Source organism: Onychomys torridus, chromosome 9 (assembly GCF_903995425.1).
Source record: "Onychomys torridus chromosome 9, mOncTor1.1, whole genome shotgun sequence".
NCBI lineage: Eukaryota > Metazoa > Chordata > Mammalia > Rodentia > Cricetidae > Onychomys > Onychomys torridus.
In genome coordinates this window covers 84,087,166-84,107,017 of record NC_050451.1, presented here as the reverse complement: position 1 = coordinate 84,107,017, position 19,852 = coordinate 84,087,166, and the positions used below count along the sequence as shown (strand labels likewise).

Sequence of the window (19,852 nt, the reverse complement as noted above, 5' to 3'; positions counted from 1 at the left end):
CCTGGTTTACAGAGTGATTTCAAGGATTTCAGGACCGTTACAAAGAGAAACTGTCTTTTTTAAAAAATTATATTTGTGTTTTAATTTTACACATCAGCCATGAGTTCCCCTGTCCTACCCCCTCCCGCCCCCACCCCCACCTTCCCCCCACTCCCACCCCTCCATTCCCATCTTCTGCAGGGCCAAGAATCCCCTGGGGATTCATTTAAATCTGGTGGGTTCAGTGTAGGCAGGCCCAGTCCCCTCCTTCCAGTCTGAGCAAAGTATCCCTGTGTAAGCCCAAGGTTCCAAACAGCCAGCTCATGCACTAAGGACAGACCCTGGTCCCACAGACTGGGTGCCTCACAAACAGTTCAAGCTATTCAGTTGTCTCACTTATCCAGAGGGCCTGATCCAGCTGGGGGCTCCACAGCCTTTGGTTCATAATTCATGAGAGAAACTGTCTTGAACAACAATAACAAATCAAGAATTGGCTTGACTGTCCTCTTAGATGGCACACACAAGGATGCTGTGGTATTTCCAAATTATATTCAGATTGTTGGAACTGATCTCTTTAAGTGATTAGGTGACTATGCTGTTGTCTGGTACCAGGCTTACTACACAGGGTTTTTAAATTCTTCCTCTGGTTCCTCCTTCTATTTTCACATCAACAGTAGGACTTGAGTTCTCTTTATGTTTGAAAGTTCTTAATTATTCATTTTATTAATGATTCACAAAAGTTTCCCATTTTACAATGGTCACGTCAACATATTTACATAGGAATATCTTCACTGTTCCATTGTACCACAAAGCATATATGTCAGAGAAGTGATATTTTGGACAGGTTCTCAAAATAAGTAAAAAAAAAAAAAAGAATCTGGAGATAGACAAGTTTAAAAGTTCTACAATTCATTTATATTTAGTTGAAGTGAACTCTTTCCAAACTGAGATAGTGAAAAGAGTAAAATTTATTATATTGAGCTTGAGATTTAGGTAGATATCATTGATGAACCCTTTGTATTGTGAAGAAGACTCAGCAAATAACTAAAGTTTTATTTGTAGAATAATTATAATATTCTTATTATATTTCCATAAAAATTGAATTAACTAATTCTGATAATGTACTAGTATGTTATTTATAAATCATGACTCAAAACTCCTTCACTTAAGCTTTAACATATTTCAGTAAAATGTAATAATATTTTAGTTGTCTAAATCAAAGACTGTATTTCTTGTTTCCTTGACATAAGCTGGAGTCTCTGCTTTAGACTCTTGAGTTCCTGCTTTAACATCTGTCAGTAACAAAACATAACCTTAGAGTTTTAAACTGCCATAAACTGTTTCCCCCTAGAGTTGAATCATGGCAATAGAAATCCTAACACACTGCTTTTTATAATTACTGTTAACACTATGACAACTTTTTACTGATAGCTTCATTTTTCAAATAATGTAATAGAAAAAATTTCCATTTACATATATGCTTTGAAACTGTTTTATTATATGTAATTTTACTATATTAAAGTTAAAACCTTCCTTTCGAATAGAAAGAAAAAGGAAAATAATGGGTGATATCATTCCGTGTGCTGTGAATATATGTTGTTCTGATTGGTTGATAAACAAAGTTGTTTGGCCAATGGTGAGGCAGGATACGGTTGGGTAGGGCATTCTAACTAGAGAGGAAGAAGGAGAAAGGCAGAACAGAGGAGATACTGGCAGCTGCTGCTATGCAAAGCAAGATGTAAAGATACCAGTAAGCTGGAAATTCAAGTACAATAATAATAAGTATATATAGAGATAGTGGACAGCCTTTTTTTGTTCTTGATTTTTTTGTGGAATTATTTTGAATAGTTTCTAGTTTCATGTTGGCTAATGGCTTTCTGTAAATTGCCTTTATTATGTTTGTGTATGTCCTTTGTATCACTAATCTCTCAAAGACCTTAATCATGAAAGGGTGTTGGATTTTATTATTGTTGTTGTTGTTACTGTTGTTTTAGTTTTCTTATATGTTGGATTTCATTGATTTTATGTTGAACCATCCTTGCAGTTCTGGGATGAGCCTATGTGCTCATGATAATGATACTTTGATGTGGTCTAGTATTTATTTTTCTGAGTATTTTGTTGAGTAATTTTGCATCCATGTAAATAATGGAAGTTGGTGTATAATTTTCTTTCCTGAATCTTTGTGTGGTTTGGGTATCAGGGTGACTATGTACTCATAAAATAAATTTGGCAATGTTCCTTATACTTCTGTTTTGTGAAATAATTTGAGGACCATTGGCATTAACTCTTCTTTGAAAGTTAAGTAGAATTCTGCACTAAAACCATCTGGTCCTGGGCCTTTTTGAGTTTGGAAAATTTTAATGATTGCTTCTATTTCCATAAGGGTTATAGATCTATTTAAGTTGTTTATCTGATCTTAGTTTAACTTTGGTAAGTGGTATCTGTTAGGAAAATTATCCATCTCTTTTAGATTTTTCCAATTTGTTTTGGAGTACAGGTTTTTAAAATATGTCCTTGTGATTGTCTGGATTTCCACAGTGTTTGTTGTTATACTGTCCTTCTAATTTCTGATGTCATTGTAGAATATAATTTTAGGGTGTGTTACTTTTGTTTATGATGCATTTGTTTAGCTTTGTGTTACTGTGCCTGTCTAAAAAAATCTGATGATCTAATAAAGAACTAAATGTCCACTAGCGTGGCAGGAGAAAGGATACATGGAAAGAGAGAATACATAGAAGGAGAAATTTGGGAAGATAAGAATAAAAAGTAGCCAGAGAAGGAGGACTCCAGGGATCAGCAAGCCACAGAGTAAGAAATAATTAAAGGTATATAGAAATAGAGAAAGGTAAAAGCCCAAAAGAAAAAAGCTAGATGGGACAAGTTAAGTTAAGGGAAACTAGAAAGAAACAAGCCAAGCTAAGGCCAGGCATTTATAATTAAAAATAAACCTCCATGTGTGATTTCTCTGTATGTGAGTTACTCAGGATCTGGGTGGTGGGCTCCCCAAAAGAGCAAAATCATGTAACAAAAGTTGTTAATTTGAAAATTATCTGTTGTTATTTAGTTTGAATAAGGATTTGCCTATATTGTTAATTTTCCCCAATAATCTACCGTTTGTTTTATTTATTCTTGTAGTGTTCTCTTTGTTTCTATTTTATTGTTTAGAGCCCTCAGTTTGATTATTTCCTACTGTCTACTTATCTTTGAAGTTTTTACTTCTTTTTGTTCTGGATATTACAGTTGTACTGTTAAATTACTTGGATTAGATGTCTCCTTTTTTATTTTTCTTTTTTAAAAATGTAGTCACTTAGTACTTTGGACATCTTAACATGTCTTTCATTGTGTTCTATACATTTGGTATGTCATGCTTTCATTTTCATTTAAATTCCAGGAAGTTTTTTATTTTATTTTTATTTATTTCTGTCTTAACCAGGTAGTCATTTAGTAGAGATTTGGTTAGTTTCCATGCATTTGTAGACTTCCTGTTTTTGTTGAACTCCAGCTGTAATCTGTGGTGGTCTTATAGGATACTGGAGGTTATTTCAAGTTTCTTGAATCTGTTGAGACTTGCTTCGTGACTGAGTATATAGTCAATTATGGAGAATGTTCTATGAGACGCTGAAGAGAAAGTATTTGTGAAATTATTAAGGCCACTCCATGTAGTTAAAATGGAGGTTTATTTTGTGGGGTAACTTACAAAGGAAGGGATAGGTAGGTTGTAGGATCTGGCAAAGGTATGGCGCAGTCCGGCGGTGTTCTCTGGAGAACTCTGCTTGGTCTACCTCCAGCGTCCAGGGTCCCGGCACCAAAAGATGTCTCTCCTTTGGATCCTGGGTCTTCAGTGTCCTCTCTCAACCCTGCCTTGTGGGCATGACCATTACCGAAGCCTCAATGGGGGTTGGAACTTCCAGGCCAAGGTTGGAATGGCTACCCACTACAAGCAGGTATATTCTTTTGTGTTTGGGTGAAATGTTCAGTAGATAGCTGTTAGGCCCACTTGGTTCATAACGTACGCTATCTCCAATATTTCTCTGTTTAGTTTTGTCTGGATGACCTGTGCACTCATGTGTGAGCTTGACTCATTGCCTTAATAGCTGATCCAGGCTAAAGTAAAAGAAATAAACCATTCATCTGGTATTTGAAATCAATGGTTGTTAGCATAAAGTGAAACTTTATTCCTTTTCCTCCCCATTTAGTAGAATTATTTGGGATGGATGAGGAGGGGTGGCCTTGTTGGAGTATCTATGGTCCTGTTGGAGGAGATTAATCACTGAGGGTGACCTTTGAGGTTTCAAAAGCTCATGTTAGGCCCAATCTCTGTTACTGCCTTTTCCCTAGAGATCATGATGTAAAGCTCTCAACTACTACTCCAGCAGCCTGCCAATGTGCTTCTTGCCATGATGATATTGGACTAACCCTCCAAAATCTATGAGCAAGCTCAAAATCAAATAATTTCCTTTACAAGAAAAAAAAGAATGTATACTGTTCTAGCAGATGACTCAATGTTGGTTCCCATGTCATCACCCTCCTCTAGTATCTATAGCCATTTGCAGTCACACATGTGTATAGTTATACAAAGGCAAACACACACACACACACACACACACACACACACACAATCAAAAATGAAATAAATATTAAATTAAGAATTGATTTTGCTAATCTATTGATAGTAATATACATAGGTTACATATATTTATATTAGTGAGACTGAATACTAAAGGTAAGCCCAATATTATCATAGTGAACAATGTCTGAGATGTAATGGTATTGGATATAGATTTGCAAAAAGATCTGTAAGGTAGGAGAGTATCCTATAGAACATAGAAAATGGCAAAAAAGGCAAGAAAACATTTTTCCCTCTCAGGATCCTGGGAAGAAATGCAATTCTGTAAACATTATTTTAGTTTGTTTCACATTTTTGACTTTTGGTAGCAAGAAAATAAATTTGTGCTATTTAGTCTTTAAGCTTGAGATTTTTTTTAAAAGTAGTCATAGGATTCTGATACAGAAGAGAATTTGAATAACAAAAGAGAGATGAGCTGCTGTTTCTATTATAGCAACTTAGGATGACTGAAGCTAGCAAAAATCTATGAAAGCACAAAACATGCTTTAAGATGTAAGACTTTTCTAACTTTTTTTGAGAGTGCTTTGACATACACCTCAAATCCACACATTCCTTTATGAATAATAATACATATGGTTTCTCAGGTTAGATTAACTTCATCTATACTCAACTACTTCCTTCAATGAGCATAACAACCTTTGATGTTTTCTCCAAAGATTTGCAGTAAGCTTCTGGAGAATAAATGCAGCATAGTCACTCAAAGGCTTCCTTGTCTACCTATTTCTATAGTACCAGTCTAGTGGGACTGGGTTGTTCAAATTATGTTATGTTTTACTGCTATCATCTATCAATAGCTAGTTACAAAAGACAGATACTAGGATATAGCTTTTCTTATATAATTCAAGCAATATTTTTAAATTAAAATGGTTTCTTTTTCATTTAATGTGTAATGACTAGGGTTCTCCCACAGTACTTTCCAGATGCTCCCCACATCCACACTCAATGAAATTCATACCCTTTCTTGCTCTCTTTCATTAGAAAATAAACAGACATCTAAACATATAATAATAAGATAAAATAAAAGCAAACAAAACTGAAAAGGACAGAACTAATGAATGAAAAGAAAAAAGATACCAAGAATAAGCACAAGAAACAGTCATAGATGCATAGACACACACATTCACAGACACAGAAAACCCATAAAGACACAAACTCAGAAACCATAACATACAAGCAAAAAGCCTTGCCTAGGAAAAACATTATGAGACAAAAAACTCCAAAGTACTGGTTTTTGTTGGCCATCTATTGCTGAGCATAGGGCATGCCTTTAGGTGTGGTTTGTATACCCAATAATATTCCTTTGGAATAAACTAGTTTTTCCTATGTAAGAATTTATCAGTTGGATACAGCATCTAGTGAAGGGATTGGGCTTGGTGTCCATGTCCCTTTCAGTGCTTGGACAGCACATGGCTTAGACCTCTTCAGGCCCGGTCCATCTGCCAGTCCTTGTAATTTCGTATATACATCATCCTTGCTGGGTCTAGAAAGTGTTACTTTTTTGATAGCTTTCATTACTCCTTGATTTTACAATCTTTTGCCTCTTCTTCTGAATAGTTTCCTGATTCCTGAGGTGAAGGTTGATACAAATAGCTAATTTAGAATTAGCTGTGTTGTCCAGTTGTGGTCTCTATATGTGTTCCATCTACTGTGGGAAGAATTGTTGCTAATGATATCTGAGCAAGGCACATCTACAGGTATAGAAAAATGTCGTCAGAAGTCATTTTATTTTCAGTTAGCAGAACAGGAGTATTTGACTTTCACCAAAGTCCATGGCCTAGTAAGTCCCAGTTTCGTCGATTACCTGAGAAGTATCAGTTAGTCATCCGTTTCGTCGATTACCTGAGAAGTATCAGTTAGTCATCCATTTCATCTCATGGAATGGGAATTAAATGCAATCAGATGGTGAATGGTTAGTCCCAAAACTTTTGAGCCACTATTGTGCCAATGTATTTTGTAAACAAACAAACAAATAAACAAAAAAAATCCCATCATTGTCTATTGAAGGATTTGTAGCTGCATTGATGTTTACCTTCTTCTCTATCAGTATGAATTGAACTTCCCAGTAGCATGAAAATTAGTGTGATGTTTTGAATAAAAATTGGCCCATAGTACATAGGAAATGGCACTACTCAGAGGTCTGGCCTTGTAGGATTAGGTGAGGCTTTGTTTGAGGAAATGTGACACTAGGGGATGGGTTTTGAAGTCTCACAAGCTCGAGTCAGGCTTACTGTTTCACAATATCTTCTTGGTGCCTGTGGATCCAAAAATTACCTCTCCAGCATCATGTTTGCCTGTGTGCCACCATGGTTCCTGCCATGATGATATTGAACTAAGCCTCTGAATTCTAAGCCAGCCACAATTAAATGTTTTCCTTTATAAGAGTCCCCTGGTTGTGGTATCACTTCACAGCAATATAAACTCTACCTAAGACAGCTCATCAGTAGGGTTAAGGCTCTTGGTAGACTGCAGATCAACTTCTCTATGATCAGTGAGTTATGTAAGTGCTATTTTCTGCAAAAGAAACTGAGTGTCAGTTTGTGGAGAGCAAACACTATAGCCTTGACAATAGTCAGACATTCTTGAAATTATTCAATGATAAGATTCACCTCATAAAATGTATTTATGCATAGCAGAGTGAAATAGAGCAAATGCACTTAGATCTTAAAAAAAAGCTCATTTGTTTTTAAAGACATACACACAGGTAAAATGCTATCAAATATTTTCATGAACATTATGATTACTTTTCTAAAGTTTATAGTTTTATAATACTTCAATTTTTACTTATATCAGATAACTCATCATTTACATTTCTACACTATTACTTTACTTTTGTTGAAAAATTAAGAGTAAATTATATCATAACACAACTGGCAATATTTCTTCTTCCATGATGCTTATATTTGATTTGTTTATTGCTGCTTATAGTCTAAGAAGTTAAGGAGTCCCCTACATAAATGTCCTCTAAGCAAAAAGAACTTATTACAGTGCAAATAAAATAGAACATTTCTGTATGAATGAACGTACACAAAACTCATGGCAGATCTATGAAAATGAAATATTTGTGAACGCAACGCTAAACATTGAGGTCAAACACTGAAGCAGTATGATAAGATGTTAGCTTTTTTCAGTCATATAAACCATTTGTGAATGTTATGAGCAGTCATATGCTATATAAATCAAGCAGCAAAATGTACTAACAGTGATAGGAACCATTTTTGCTTAGATTTTTTCAAAATTTACATTTATTAGAGTTACTGTATTTCTCAAATATCTATCTATATATCATTTATCTATCTATCTATCATCTTTCTATTTCAAACAAAAAGACATTATTTTTAGATATTATAATTACTAAAGATATATGTAACATTTTATATCTCTAAATGTTTTTATTATTTTAATTCTCTGATAATTTTAACAAGTTTAAATATTATGATGAATACTTATTAAACATCTTACAATTGACATTTAAAAGTACATTTATTTATTTTGTGTGTGGGGTATATGTGTGTGGGCCCACATTTATCATGGTGCCTATGTAATATCAAGGGACAATTAGTGGGATCCATTTCTTTTCTTCCACTATATGGGTTCTGAATATTGTTTGCTATCCAGATCATCAAGCTAGACAGCAAGCACCTTGACACTCTCCCAGGCACTTCTAGTTTCTGTTTTGTTTGTTAGGCTAATATTTACTCATTTATTTATTCAAGGCATAAGACAAATGTAAAAAGAAATGGAAAGCTATGGCCAGCCTGGTCATGATTGATTCAAATAACATATCTTTCCTTTCAGAAGTGTTACCAATAGCACACATAATTTTGTTATTTAAAGAGACTCTCATTCATTTTTTTTCAAGCTGAGATTACCAAACATACTTTAAATATCAAATAATAAAACAGAGAATTTTAAGATTTGGGAAGACTGTGTCATTCTCAACACTGTTCCCATTAAACCAATAGTTTAGTACTGGATATATGTACCTGTTTCCATCATTAGTGTCCACAAACAGGAGGAGATAAAGTTATTGATTTATTATTCCCTTTGTTTTATGACCTGCTTTTCTTTTTAAACAATGGATGTGACAAGCATGTTTTCACATTCTAATTTGAACTGCATTGTACAAGCTATTTTTGTAATTCATTGGATTGATGACTGTTTGATTTTATTTTCTATCAGGGGCTACAACCATAGAGAAGTATGACCTCAGAACGAATCTTTGGATCCAGGCAGGAATGATGAATGGCAGGAGGCTTCAGTTTGGTGTGGCTGTTATTGATGAGAAGCTCTTTGTAATTGGAGGTCGAGATGGGTTAAAGACATTGAACACAGTTGAATGTTACAATCCCAAAACCAAGACGTGGACTGTTTTACCACCAATGTCAACACATCGACATGGTCTAGGTAAGGCCTATAATTACTGATACAACTTTTAGAATTTTTTTTGGAAAATACAAACATACTAAAAATCAATAAAATATAAATGCTATAAACTCTTCTTTTATTTAAAATGTTTATTTGAAGGCAATACTTTCAACTTTTCAACTTTTTGTAGACAAATATGCATTCAGTTGTAGAAAAAGGAGGCTGAAAAAACAGAGGAGATCTAAGCTGTCATAACATTTTCAAGAACTCATATTTGTACATTTGGTGTGAAAAAGATGAAATCAGATATGGTCCTAAAGACAAAGTCCTGGATAGACATAGTACTAAAATTCAGAGGAAGAAGTGTTTACTGTGAAATAGAGACACTGAAGGTAGCTCTTCTCACCATGCTGGAGAGGTAAATTTAACTGTTTGGGGTTAATTTGCTCCACTGAAAAAGTAATAGAGAAGAATGACAAGCAGAAAGGTATTGTGAGCCAGTTTGAGATGTTTCCTCTGCTCCACCAAGGAGCATCATGTTGAGTAAGGAATCAGACTTGTAATCAAGGCTATGTAACTGAGCATCTTGTATTTACATTTTATATTTGAATGTTACAGAAGAAGCAGTTTAACTCGATTTCATTTTGAGTGGTGATATCAATTATGAAACAATACTGTTCATTATTTAGTTCTATACATTTTTATATGAGAAAATGAATGAGGATCCTTTTTGAATCTATATTCCATATGGTGAGAGTTGTAGGTAAAATTACCAAGCACTTCTTTCAAAGAATTGACACACTTCAGGTAAGTGTCTTTACATGTCTTTGTATTTAAGATATACATCATAAAATATATCATAGCTTAATTATAAATCCATATATATAGACATCCCAAGAAAACAATCCTATAATAATATTAAAATAAATAAAAATAGTCTTTCTACACCAATATGTCTAGTACACACACACACACAAAAAAAAAAAAAAAAAAAAAAAACATGGACATGGAGACAGACACACACACACACACATGTTCTGCTATCAATCTAAGGTATGAGCATCAGAGTTAAACAGAATGGTAAATACTGCCTTTCAACAGACCCATTTACAAAGTCACTAAAAGCACACTGTAAATATTCATGTGGAAATGGGATTGTAAGAAGAATTATCTGAGGCATATGGAATGCAGTGTTTCCCACGGGCTTTACAAACCCAATAGCAACTCAAATAATCCACCTTTTTCATGTCTAATCCTCTTCTGGTTTGTGCATTCTCTACCTCTTCCATTGCCAAATTGATATGTCACCTCCTTGTCTCAGGATTTTGACTATCTCTGTCCTTTGCTTCTTATTGCCTACTTCTTATCACATGTTTTGTTTTGTTTTTTTGTTTGTTTGTTTTTTGAGGAAATACTCTCCTACAGAACTTCTAAAGTGCAGAACTGTCTATAATAATAAAATCACAACAAAGAATCACATAGGAATCACATTTCTGGGCCCAGTCTCATTTGAAATTCCCTTGTCAATGGTCAGGTGATCTCTATATATAGAAAATGACCTTTGCATTACACATTCACCCAAGGTCCAGTCAGATGAAACAAGGTTGCTAGGGAGACAAAGTACATCCAGTTTTCTCTGATATGGCAATATCCTACTATGAACAACTGAGTGAAAGAACGCTCAGCATTTGTCATACCCAATTACAATAAGCATCCAAAGCCATATACTTGTCTTCTCTGTAGTTGTGTTGTATTAATATTGATATTGCCTATTTAGTCACTCATATGTTTTAAGTTTTATTTTTTTCTCTCAGGTATTTATTGATTCATATCCAGGTTTTTTTTTAATTGTTCTCAAATTATATACAGCACAGTATTTACAGCATGTATTAATATCTTAATCTTAATTAATTTGGGTTTATAAAGTTATGCTAAAATTGCTACTTAGCAATTCATTGTATTGCCCCCTTCTCCTTATCAGTGTTAATACTCTGTTATCCCAGTGAAATTTCTGTCTGTCTTTAAAATTTGTACCTCCTTATGTCTTTTAAATTTATGGTAAATGATTTCTTTCCTCTCCTTCTGCCTTCTCCAAGCCATCCTTCAATCTTCTTTACTTTTCTTCACTCTTTCCTGCTACTCTCCCTCCTCTTTTCCTTTTGTTTTTCTACTCTTTCTTCTGTTCGTCCTTCCACTTCTTATCTTCAATTTCTTCTGTCGTCTTCTTAATCTTCAAATACTTTTTATCAGTTTTGGTCAATTAAGTAGATGGCTGTGTTTCTGAGTGTTCATACGGGTAATGTGAATGTCAAATACTCTAATTGCATAAAGAAGGATCAAATCCCTAGGGTTTCTTTGCACCTTTGTTTAGTAATTCACAGGAATGAAAGACTGACTCCTGAATAGGAAGCTCTGATGTTGACATCTTCATTCCCAGGAATGACCTGCTATTGTCCTTCAAATACAGACATCAGAAGCAAAACTTCATTTACTTCTCCTCATACAAAAATCTCTAGACTATCTTCCTTGCTGCAAATTGCCTCCCTTCAGAGCAGATGCTTAAGAACAGAAAACAGTACTCAGGATGAGTGTGTATTGCATTCTTTAGTAATAGCTCACTGAAACTAGTCTTGACATAATCCCAATGGTCAGAGAATACTTCTGGCAAGTTCTGAACTCAGATTGATGTTTCATTGATTAAAGCATAAAGATGAGATGACTTGCTGTATGGGAAAAATGAAGCAGAAACAGTAACAAAAAACCAAAACAGAACATTGCCTAAATCATATTTTCCTTTTGGGACATGAGACAATTCTATTGCCTAAACATTCATCTCACTCAGGAAATAACAATTTCTTCATTTTATTTATTCATTATTTTTTTAGTTTATTCTTTGATACTTCTACAAATACATAATGATTTTACCAAAATCTGCTTCTCAGGAAATCTCCCTCATACTTTATTGTCTTCCTTTGAGTGTGGATCAAAGCTTCTAATTGGGATTGCGTACATGAGTAAGTGTAAATATAGATAGCTTTTAGTGGAGTACACCATTGAAGAAAATGACATACCCTTCTGTAACCATAGCTAATAGTCCCTTAAGTAAGGCAGTTTTGAAGTACCTCTCCCATCCCTGGTTAAATGTTAGTGGGCCATTATTGTGCTTATCTTGTTCCATAGCTGTAGTAAGATCATAAGTTCAGATGTCATGCCAAGTCCAGAAGACATCCTTTGTGGCAGGCCTCCCTGTCCTTTGCCCTCTTTCTACTATGTGTGCTCCATGGTTCTCTGAGCCTTACAGAGGCAAACATAAAACAAAGACCTTGGGACCCTGACTCATCCTTACACACTTAATTATTCCCTATTTGTGTTGTCCAGCATAATTTTCATGATCAAAATTGCTAAAATTGGAATATAAAATACATTTGAATGATAAATTTGAAGTGAAATTCATAAAATTAAAAGTAAAAGAAAAAATTGACGGGGCTGGAGGGATGGCTTGGAGGTTAAGAGCACTCACTGTTCTTCCAGAGGTTCTGAGTTCAATTCCCAGCTACCACATGGTGACCCACAACCATCTATAATGAAATCTGGTGCCCTCTTCTGGCCTGCAAGCAAACATGCAGGTAGAACATTGTACAGATAATAAGTAAATTTATATGTAAAAAAAAGGAAACTTTATACTTAAAAAAATAATAAAATAAATAGATAATTTTTTAAAAAAATTGGACCCATCAACCATTTTTATCTTGGTTTCCTAATATATATTTGAATATATTAATACATATATTCATAGTTTATGATCTCACAAGCAAGTTTCATTGTTAGAGATGACAAAGTGCTTAAAACATTTCATAGCTTTCAATTAATTAAGAAAGTACCTTCTGCTAGATAAACTAGCCTATGAAACTTATATGAATATAAACTTTGTGGTGTCAGAGAAGCCATTGGTCTGCCCAGGGATTATAACTAATTAAGTCAATGTGTTTTCAATTAGCTACAAGTTTTTACTATAATATGAACATCTATAAAACATATAGTTATGAAAAGTATGTCTTTTGCATATTTTGTATTACATAAACCTTTATAAGAAAATACTTCATAATTAACATAAAGTATTTTTGAGGAAAAACATTGAGTAATACAATGACTGGTTAATAAGGATTTCCTACATATCAGTAGGCTATACATGCGATATATGGAGGGGTTGTTTTATCCTTGTGTGATTTGATTTTATATGCAACACAATGAACAGATTATTAGAGTAGAATTGCTTATATTAAGAATCATTTATTTTTAATTTAGAATTAGGAAATGCTCATTTTAAGCAGTATATTTCAGCCAGTATTTCAGTCTCATTAATTTGTCCCTGATTTCTCTTGATAGACATTAGTTTAATAGTTTTTATAGTTCTTCCACATGCCTTTAATCCCAGCCTCCCGACTGCTGAAATTAAAGGCATGTGCCACTACCACCTGGCTCATCTACCATTCTTGACTATGAATATTATACTGTCCAAAGTCTCAAAGGAGATTGAGGAAAACTGAAATAAGCATTCACTATGGTGGTTAATGTCTTTAATCTAAATTTTCACGTTTATTTTTCATTATTGTCTTTTTTAAATTTTTTAAAAATGTGTTGTTTTCTTAATGTCTTTTCTTTGTTTCCTTCAGCTGTTTATTTTTTATCTTTGCTCAAAATTATTACTTGTACTGTTAACCTATAAAAATACTTTCAAAACAAAGCTGATTTACAAATAGATCAGTTTCTAAAATGCATGTCATAGAAGACCTGGGATTTCAACATAATTATTTCTGATGCAAGAATCATATTCTTTTTTTTAAAGAGCAAGTAGTTTCTAATTACTAAGTACATAGTAGTTTCCGTTATGAACATAAGTGGTATTTCCTTACTTTAAATAAACAATCAAAATTCTACTAACTTACCAGCATAGAATGAAAGAAAATACATCAATACATTAAATAAAATAAATTATGGATATTTTATTAGTCAAATTAATACGAAAATATAGTAACAGGCTATCAATTCATGAAGAAAGAATTTGAGAAACACTTCAACTTAACTAGTTATTATTTGAATGATATACATTGAAATTCAAAGAAAACTATCTGTATATATAGACAAATATTTTGTAAGAAGATGTGGTTGGTTGTTTTTTTATTTGTCTCTTTGAAGGCCCACCAGCAAGCTCCCAAATGATCCCACACAGAGTTTTGTTCTTAATTATAAATGCCCGGCCTTAGCTTGGCTTTTTTCTTGTCAACTTTTTTTAACTTTAAATGAACCCATCTGTCTTTTGCCTATTAGATTTTAACTTTCTCTATTTTTGTATACCTTTCTTTATTACTCTGTTGCTGGTTGTATAGCAGAGAGGCTGGTTCCTGAAGTCCACATCCTTATCTTGCTTCTAGATCTCTCCTCTTCCATATTTCTCCTTCTATTATTTTTCTGCCTGACAGCTCTGCCTATCCTTTCTCCTTACTCACTATTGGCCATTTAGCACTTTATTTGACCTTCATGTGTTTTAGACAGGCACAGTAACACAGCTTCACAGAGTTAAACAAATACAACATAACAAAAGTAATACACTTTAAAATATTCCCCAACAAGAATGTTTGCAAATAATTATGATACATAAACACATAGAAATGTAGATAGATAGATAGGTATAAATACCTGTATAAATAGGTATACAGATATGTAGATAGTATCCCATGATATCATTGTCAGGCTGTAATCTTCCAAACTATCTTGAAAATAAATAGGGAAAATGAAATTGATTACATTCCTTTTAAGTCATTAAAAGGAGCATGCATCAAATTGTGGAAATTTATGAAACAAAAGTTAATAATCAGAAATGTTGCTCGCTCTCTCCTGTCCAAGAAATCAACATAGAAAAGTAACATAATTGGGGGGATTTTTATTATAAAGAAATGTGTGACTTTTAAAATGAGTAGTCCAGAAAAAAAAACTAAAAAATGAGATAAAGGTAGAACAAACTCCCTCAATTTGTTTCAAGTTTAATAACATTGAGGTTATAACATGTTCCATGGCATTTGTGGTTTTGGGAAGGAGCAACTAAAACTAATCTGAACATGACCTTGTAAAAACTTCAGTGAAGTAAGAAAAATAAAATGTTCAAGTGAAATACAAACTGGGAATTTTACTGTTTTATATTTTCAGTATCAAGTCTAGCTGTCAGGAAGTATTGAATGCCTGTTTAAATTTTGGCAGGCAAAGGTTTTAACTTTGCTCATAATGAACCAAGCCAATTCTCAGGAGTAGAGCAAGAAAAGAAAACCTAAACCAAGGCTATCTCAATTTAATGAATGATGAATATGAACTTTATAATCCTCCCTCAAACATAAAAAGAGGGAGGGAAGGCCTGAGGAGAATGTAGTTTCTCATGAGAAAGACTTCAGAATATTTTAGTGATTCCACTAGTAAGATATGAAGATCTCCCAACTGCCATATGCTGTGCAGTCATAAGATTGTTGACCAAGCTGTCAGTAGAAGAAAAATCACTAGCATATGACTCGCTCCCACATACACGGCTTTGATAGCGCAACTTTGTCTCTGAATTGTATTTGCTGCTTGAATGAATTCTGATACCATATCTGAGCTATTACACTAACCTGGAGTTAACTTACTAAAAGAATCTGAGGAGGGGGTTACTTAAAACAGAGGTGGGAATAAGGTGAGATGGATTTTACGTATATCTGGAAGTGTTCCTGTCTTAGGGAAACAAAACTAATCAGTTAAAAAAACTCTTGGAATGGAAGCACATGAATTATGAACCAAAGGCTGTGGAGCCCCCAGCTGGATCAGGCCCTCTGGATAAGTGAGACAACTGAATAGCTTGATCTGCTTGGGAGTCACCCAGTCTGTGGGAACAGGGTCTGTCCTTAGTGCATGAGCTGGCTGTTTGAAACCTTGGGCTTACACAGGGACACTTTGCTCAGTCTGGAAGGAGGTGACAGGACCTGCCTGTACTGAATCCACCAGGTTGAAATGAATCCCCAGGGGTGCCTTGATCCTGGAGGAGATGGGAATGGAAGGGGAGAAGCTGGGGGGAAGGTGGGGGTGGGGGCAGGAGGGGGGAGGACAGGGGAACCCATGGCTGATGTATAAAATTTAAAACACATAATAATAAAGAAAAAAATTTAAAAAATCTCTTGGAGAAAATAAATGTTAAAGTAATAAACATTGAAAATTCTGTTGAGAATATAATTTTCCTGAATACTTACATGTATATATTTTGGAAGAAGCAGGACTAGAACTAACGTTTACTGTCAGTACTTACCACAGAGTTTAAATGACACAGAACAGTGCGAGTAATGAATGTACTGGGGATTTATCAGCCGAAAACTAAACCTGTTTGTGTCTACTATGGCTCACTGGGATAGAAAATCTCCTTCTAGTCTGTCCGTTTTCATTTTCTTAAAAAGAGCCCCTGTTTCAGAGCAGACACTGTTTCTGTAATCACTTGCATGTGTGGTTGTTCTTTTTGTGTCTCTTTTACTTAAAGAATAGCATTGCTAACTAGACCAGATCAACCTATTTCTTTATAAAGGTTTCCCACAGAAGATTTACAAGACTTTACAAGGAATAGATTTTAATGTAGTTCATTCAGTATCATGTATCAGATGTTAAACATATATAATATAAAATGGGGGAAAGTAGTTTAAGTATACTGCTAAAAGAAATGACTCTTGGATAACATATGCCATTTTGTTCTGTTCAGACCACATAATCACATCCTACTGATGAATATTCACACAGACTGTTTCGCTCCCTATCCATGTCTCACTCATTAAAAACAGAAAATTACAAAAGTAATATTTTAGAAACCATAGCTCCATGATCTTTATCTATGGTTTAAAAAATAGTATTTTCTTATTATTTATATAGACGAGATTAAAACAGGCATATAAGGTGGGCAGTGGCAGAGCACGCCTTTAATACCAGCATTTGAGAGGCAGGTGAATCTCTGTGAGTTCAAAGCCAGGCTGGTCTACAGAGTGAGACACAGGAAATGTGCAAAGGTACACAGAGAAACCCTGTCTTGAAAAACCAAAAAGAAAAATAAATTAATAAAATAAAATTAAATTAAATTAAAAATAAAACAGGTATATAAGTTCAAAGTCTATTTTGGAGTCACTATTTATTTTTGCTCATGTACTAGGTACTTGTGAAAATATAATTTATAACTTATTAATAATCCTACCATAAGATAAATAAAACTAAATGTAAAGTATCCAAGAAGGCTATAATTTTCCATACACTAAATAACTATAAATTGGAAATGAAAAGCCTTAGGTATTTAGTATTCTGTAACTACCTAGCTTGGATTTTCCCTGATGTTTTCACTGATTTGTGTTCTTGTTCAAGGATGCCTTTTTGGAAGAGTTTTTAATTATTTACTCTTAGCATAAAATTATTTAATAAAAATGTCCAAACACTGATCAGATGTGTCCTCTAGCACAATAGTGACAAGAATACTATAGAAATAATCAATGACTTTATGATTAGATTTCAGGTAATACATAGGAGGAAATTATTCCTACCACTCTAAAACCACATTCATATTTTGTGGTTGTTTGTTGGTTTGTTTTTCCTTCCCTTAGGGGTTAACTAGGTTGTATATGTTAAGTGACCATAGCTTTGAAGCCTTCTGTTATAGCCTTGTGGGTTCATCAGTGAGTAAAGCACCTGAATATGATGTCTCCTCCCACCTCTGAGCTGTCCACCAGTTAGCTGACTGTTGGTGACTCTATGCCTCCATAAGCCCGGTGCCATAAAAGTGCAGCTATTATGAGTTCATTAATGGCATGACCCTCTCAACCTTATAACATGGCATTTTGAGGCTCTTTTGTATGTGTTTCTACTCTTTCTGCTTCAATGTTTCATAAATCTTAATGAACTCATTAAGCAAATGCCTCATTAGGGCTGATTTGTGGAGTTGGGTAGGTGATACTTGGCAGTGGCTTGTTCCTTTGTCTCTCTGATCTTTCAACAATTACCCCGATATCTAGCTCCAGCTTTTTGCTTTTTTCTGTTTTTGTTTTGTTTTGTTTTTTAGTTAAAAAAGAAACTGTTTAAAAATTTGAGAAACAGGTGTATGACATCATTGATATCTAACTCCTCCAAAAGCCTTCATATTGCTTCCTAAAACTGTGAAACTAGACAGCTTGGAAGAAAGTTTCAAGTCAGATTAACTTTGTGTGTCTTTATTCAACTTGTGTCTTCAAGAATAGGATCTTATAGATTAGTTATGATAAACAATGATTAGGGGAAACTCTGGGTCATTTGTGACTAATTCCTGCAAGATTATCCTGTATCTCACACCACATCACACACACACACACACACACACACACACACACACACACACACACACACACACTTTATTTGTAATGGCCCCTATCTTCTAGAACTGACATAATCTAGCCATAGAATGTATCTTCCTTCAAATCTAGTCTTTCAGTTGGGTTACCAGATAGTAAATGTTCTGAGTGGTTTCTCCATAACCCTTGTGTACTATTTTCTCACTCTTATCCTCTCTTCTGTGCAACCTTCTAACTCCCGTTTAAACTTTTCCACCCCACTATTCCCTCTCTCCACCTTCATTCTGACTATATGCTAATGTGCTCATCCCCTTAAGGTAATACCTCCAACAACTACTCTGTTTCCTGTGTACAGCTTTCTGGAGCTACATAAAGCTGAATACACAAATCTAAAGAATTGAAGTTAGGATCTAATATGAGAGAGAACATGAGGTGCTTATATGTGTTGGCCTATATCCTAATTATGTGTTCTCTGGTTTTATCCATTTAACTGTAACTTTCATTTTCTTTATTAATATTAAAACTCCATTGTGTTTTATACCACATGTGCATTATCCATTAGTCATTTGATGTACACCTAGACAAGTTCTTTTTCCCAGTGTTTTGTTTTGTTTTTTTCCAGAAAAGATCTCACTATGTAGCCAGGCTGACCTCAAACGCATAGAGATCCACTTTCCTTTGCCTCCCTAAAGGTGGTATTAAAGACATGCACTAGTACTCCTGACTTAATTTTCTAGTTTTTAAAGTAGAACTTCAATGACCATGTATGTGAATAGTTCTCTTCAATGTGTTATGTTTTTTTCTTATTTTGCTTTTTTTATATTTTTATTGTTTAAAACAATTTTTATTTTCGAACATATTTCACTAATATTATTCCCCTTCCCCAAATCCTTCCAAATCCTCTCCCCTTCACTACAATTCAACTTTAAATTCTTCCTAAAAAAATAAACCCCAATAAAATAACAAATACCTTCAAAACCAAGAAAACAAAATAAAACCACACCCATAAAAAAAGTTATAACAACTGTCAGAGTTCCCTGGTAGAATTTTTGTGGTCACTTACATATACTATCGTATCATCTGCAAATCGTGAAAGTTTGACTTCTTCTTTTCCAATTTGTATCCCCTTGACCTCTTTTTCTTGTCTTATTGATGTGTGGGTGGTATGTGGAGTGGGTAGAATATTTCTTAATAAAGAAAACTAGAAAGAAAAAAAGAAAAAATAAAGTAAAAAAAGTAAAAGCAAAATACCAAACCATGATAAAATAAAAGCACACACACACACACACACACATACACACACACACACACACACACACACACACACACACACACACACACACACACATACACAGAAAATGAAAAGTGGAATCTATTATATATTTTTCTGTTACTCCTGATCATGAAGTCTATTCTTGAATGGTTAATAAATCTAGTGTCACTCTATTGAAGAAAACTGATTTTTCTTTTCCAAATAGGTGTAAGGGACAGTTCAATTGCTAACCTTTACCCT

General features: G+C 34.2%; 1 protein-coding gene across 1 annotated transcript in view; it reads left to right on the top strand.

Moving 5' to 3' along the window:
• Klhl1 (kelch like family member 1) overlaps nt 1-19,852 on the top strand; it is a 351,846-nt gene that overhangs the window by 266,081 nt on the left and 65,913 nt on the right. The window contains exon 7 of the mRNA XM_036199577.1: nt 8,786-9,010. Within this exon, the coding sequence (XP_036055470.1) occupies nt 8,786-9,010 (225 nt within the window). The remainder of the gene's footprint in view (nt 1-8,785; nt 9,011-19,852) is intronic.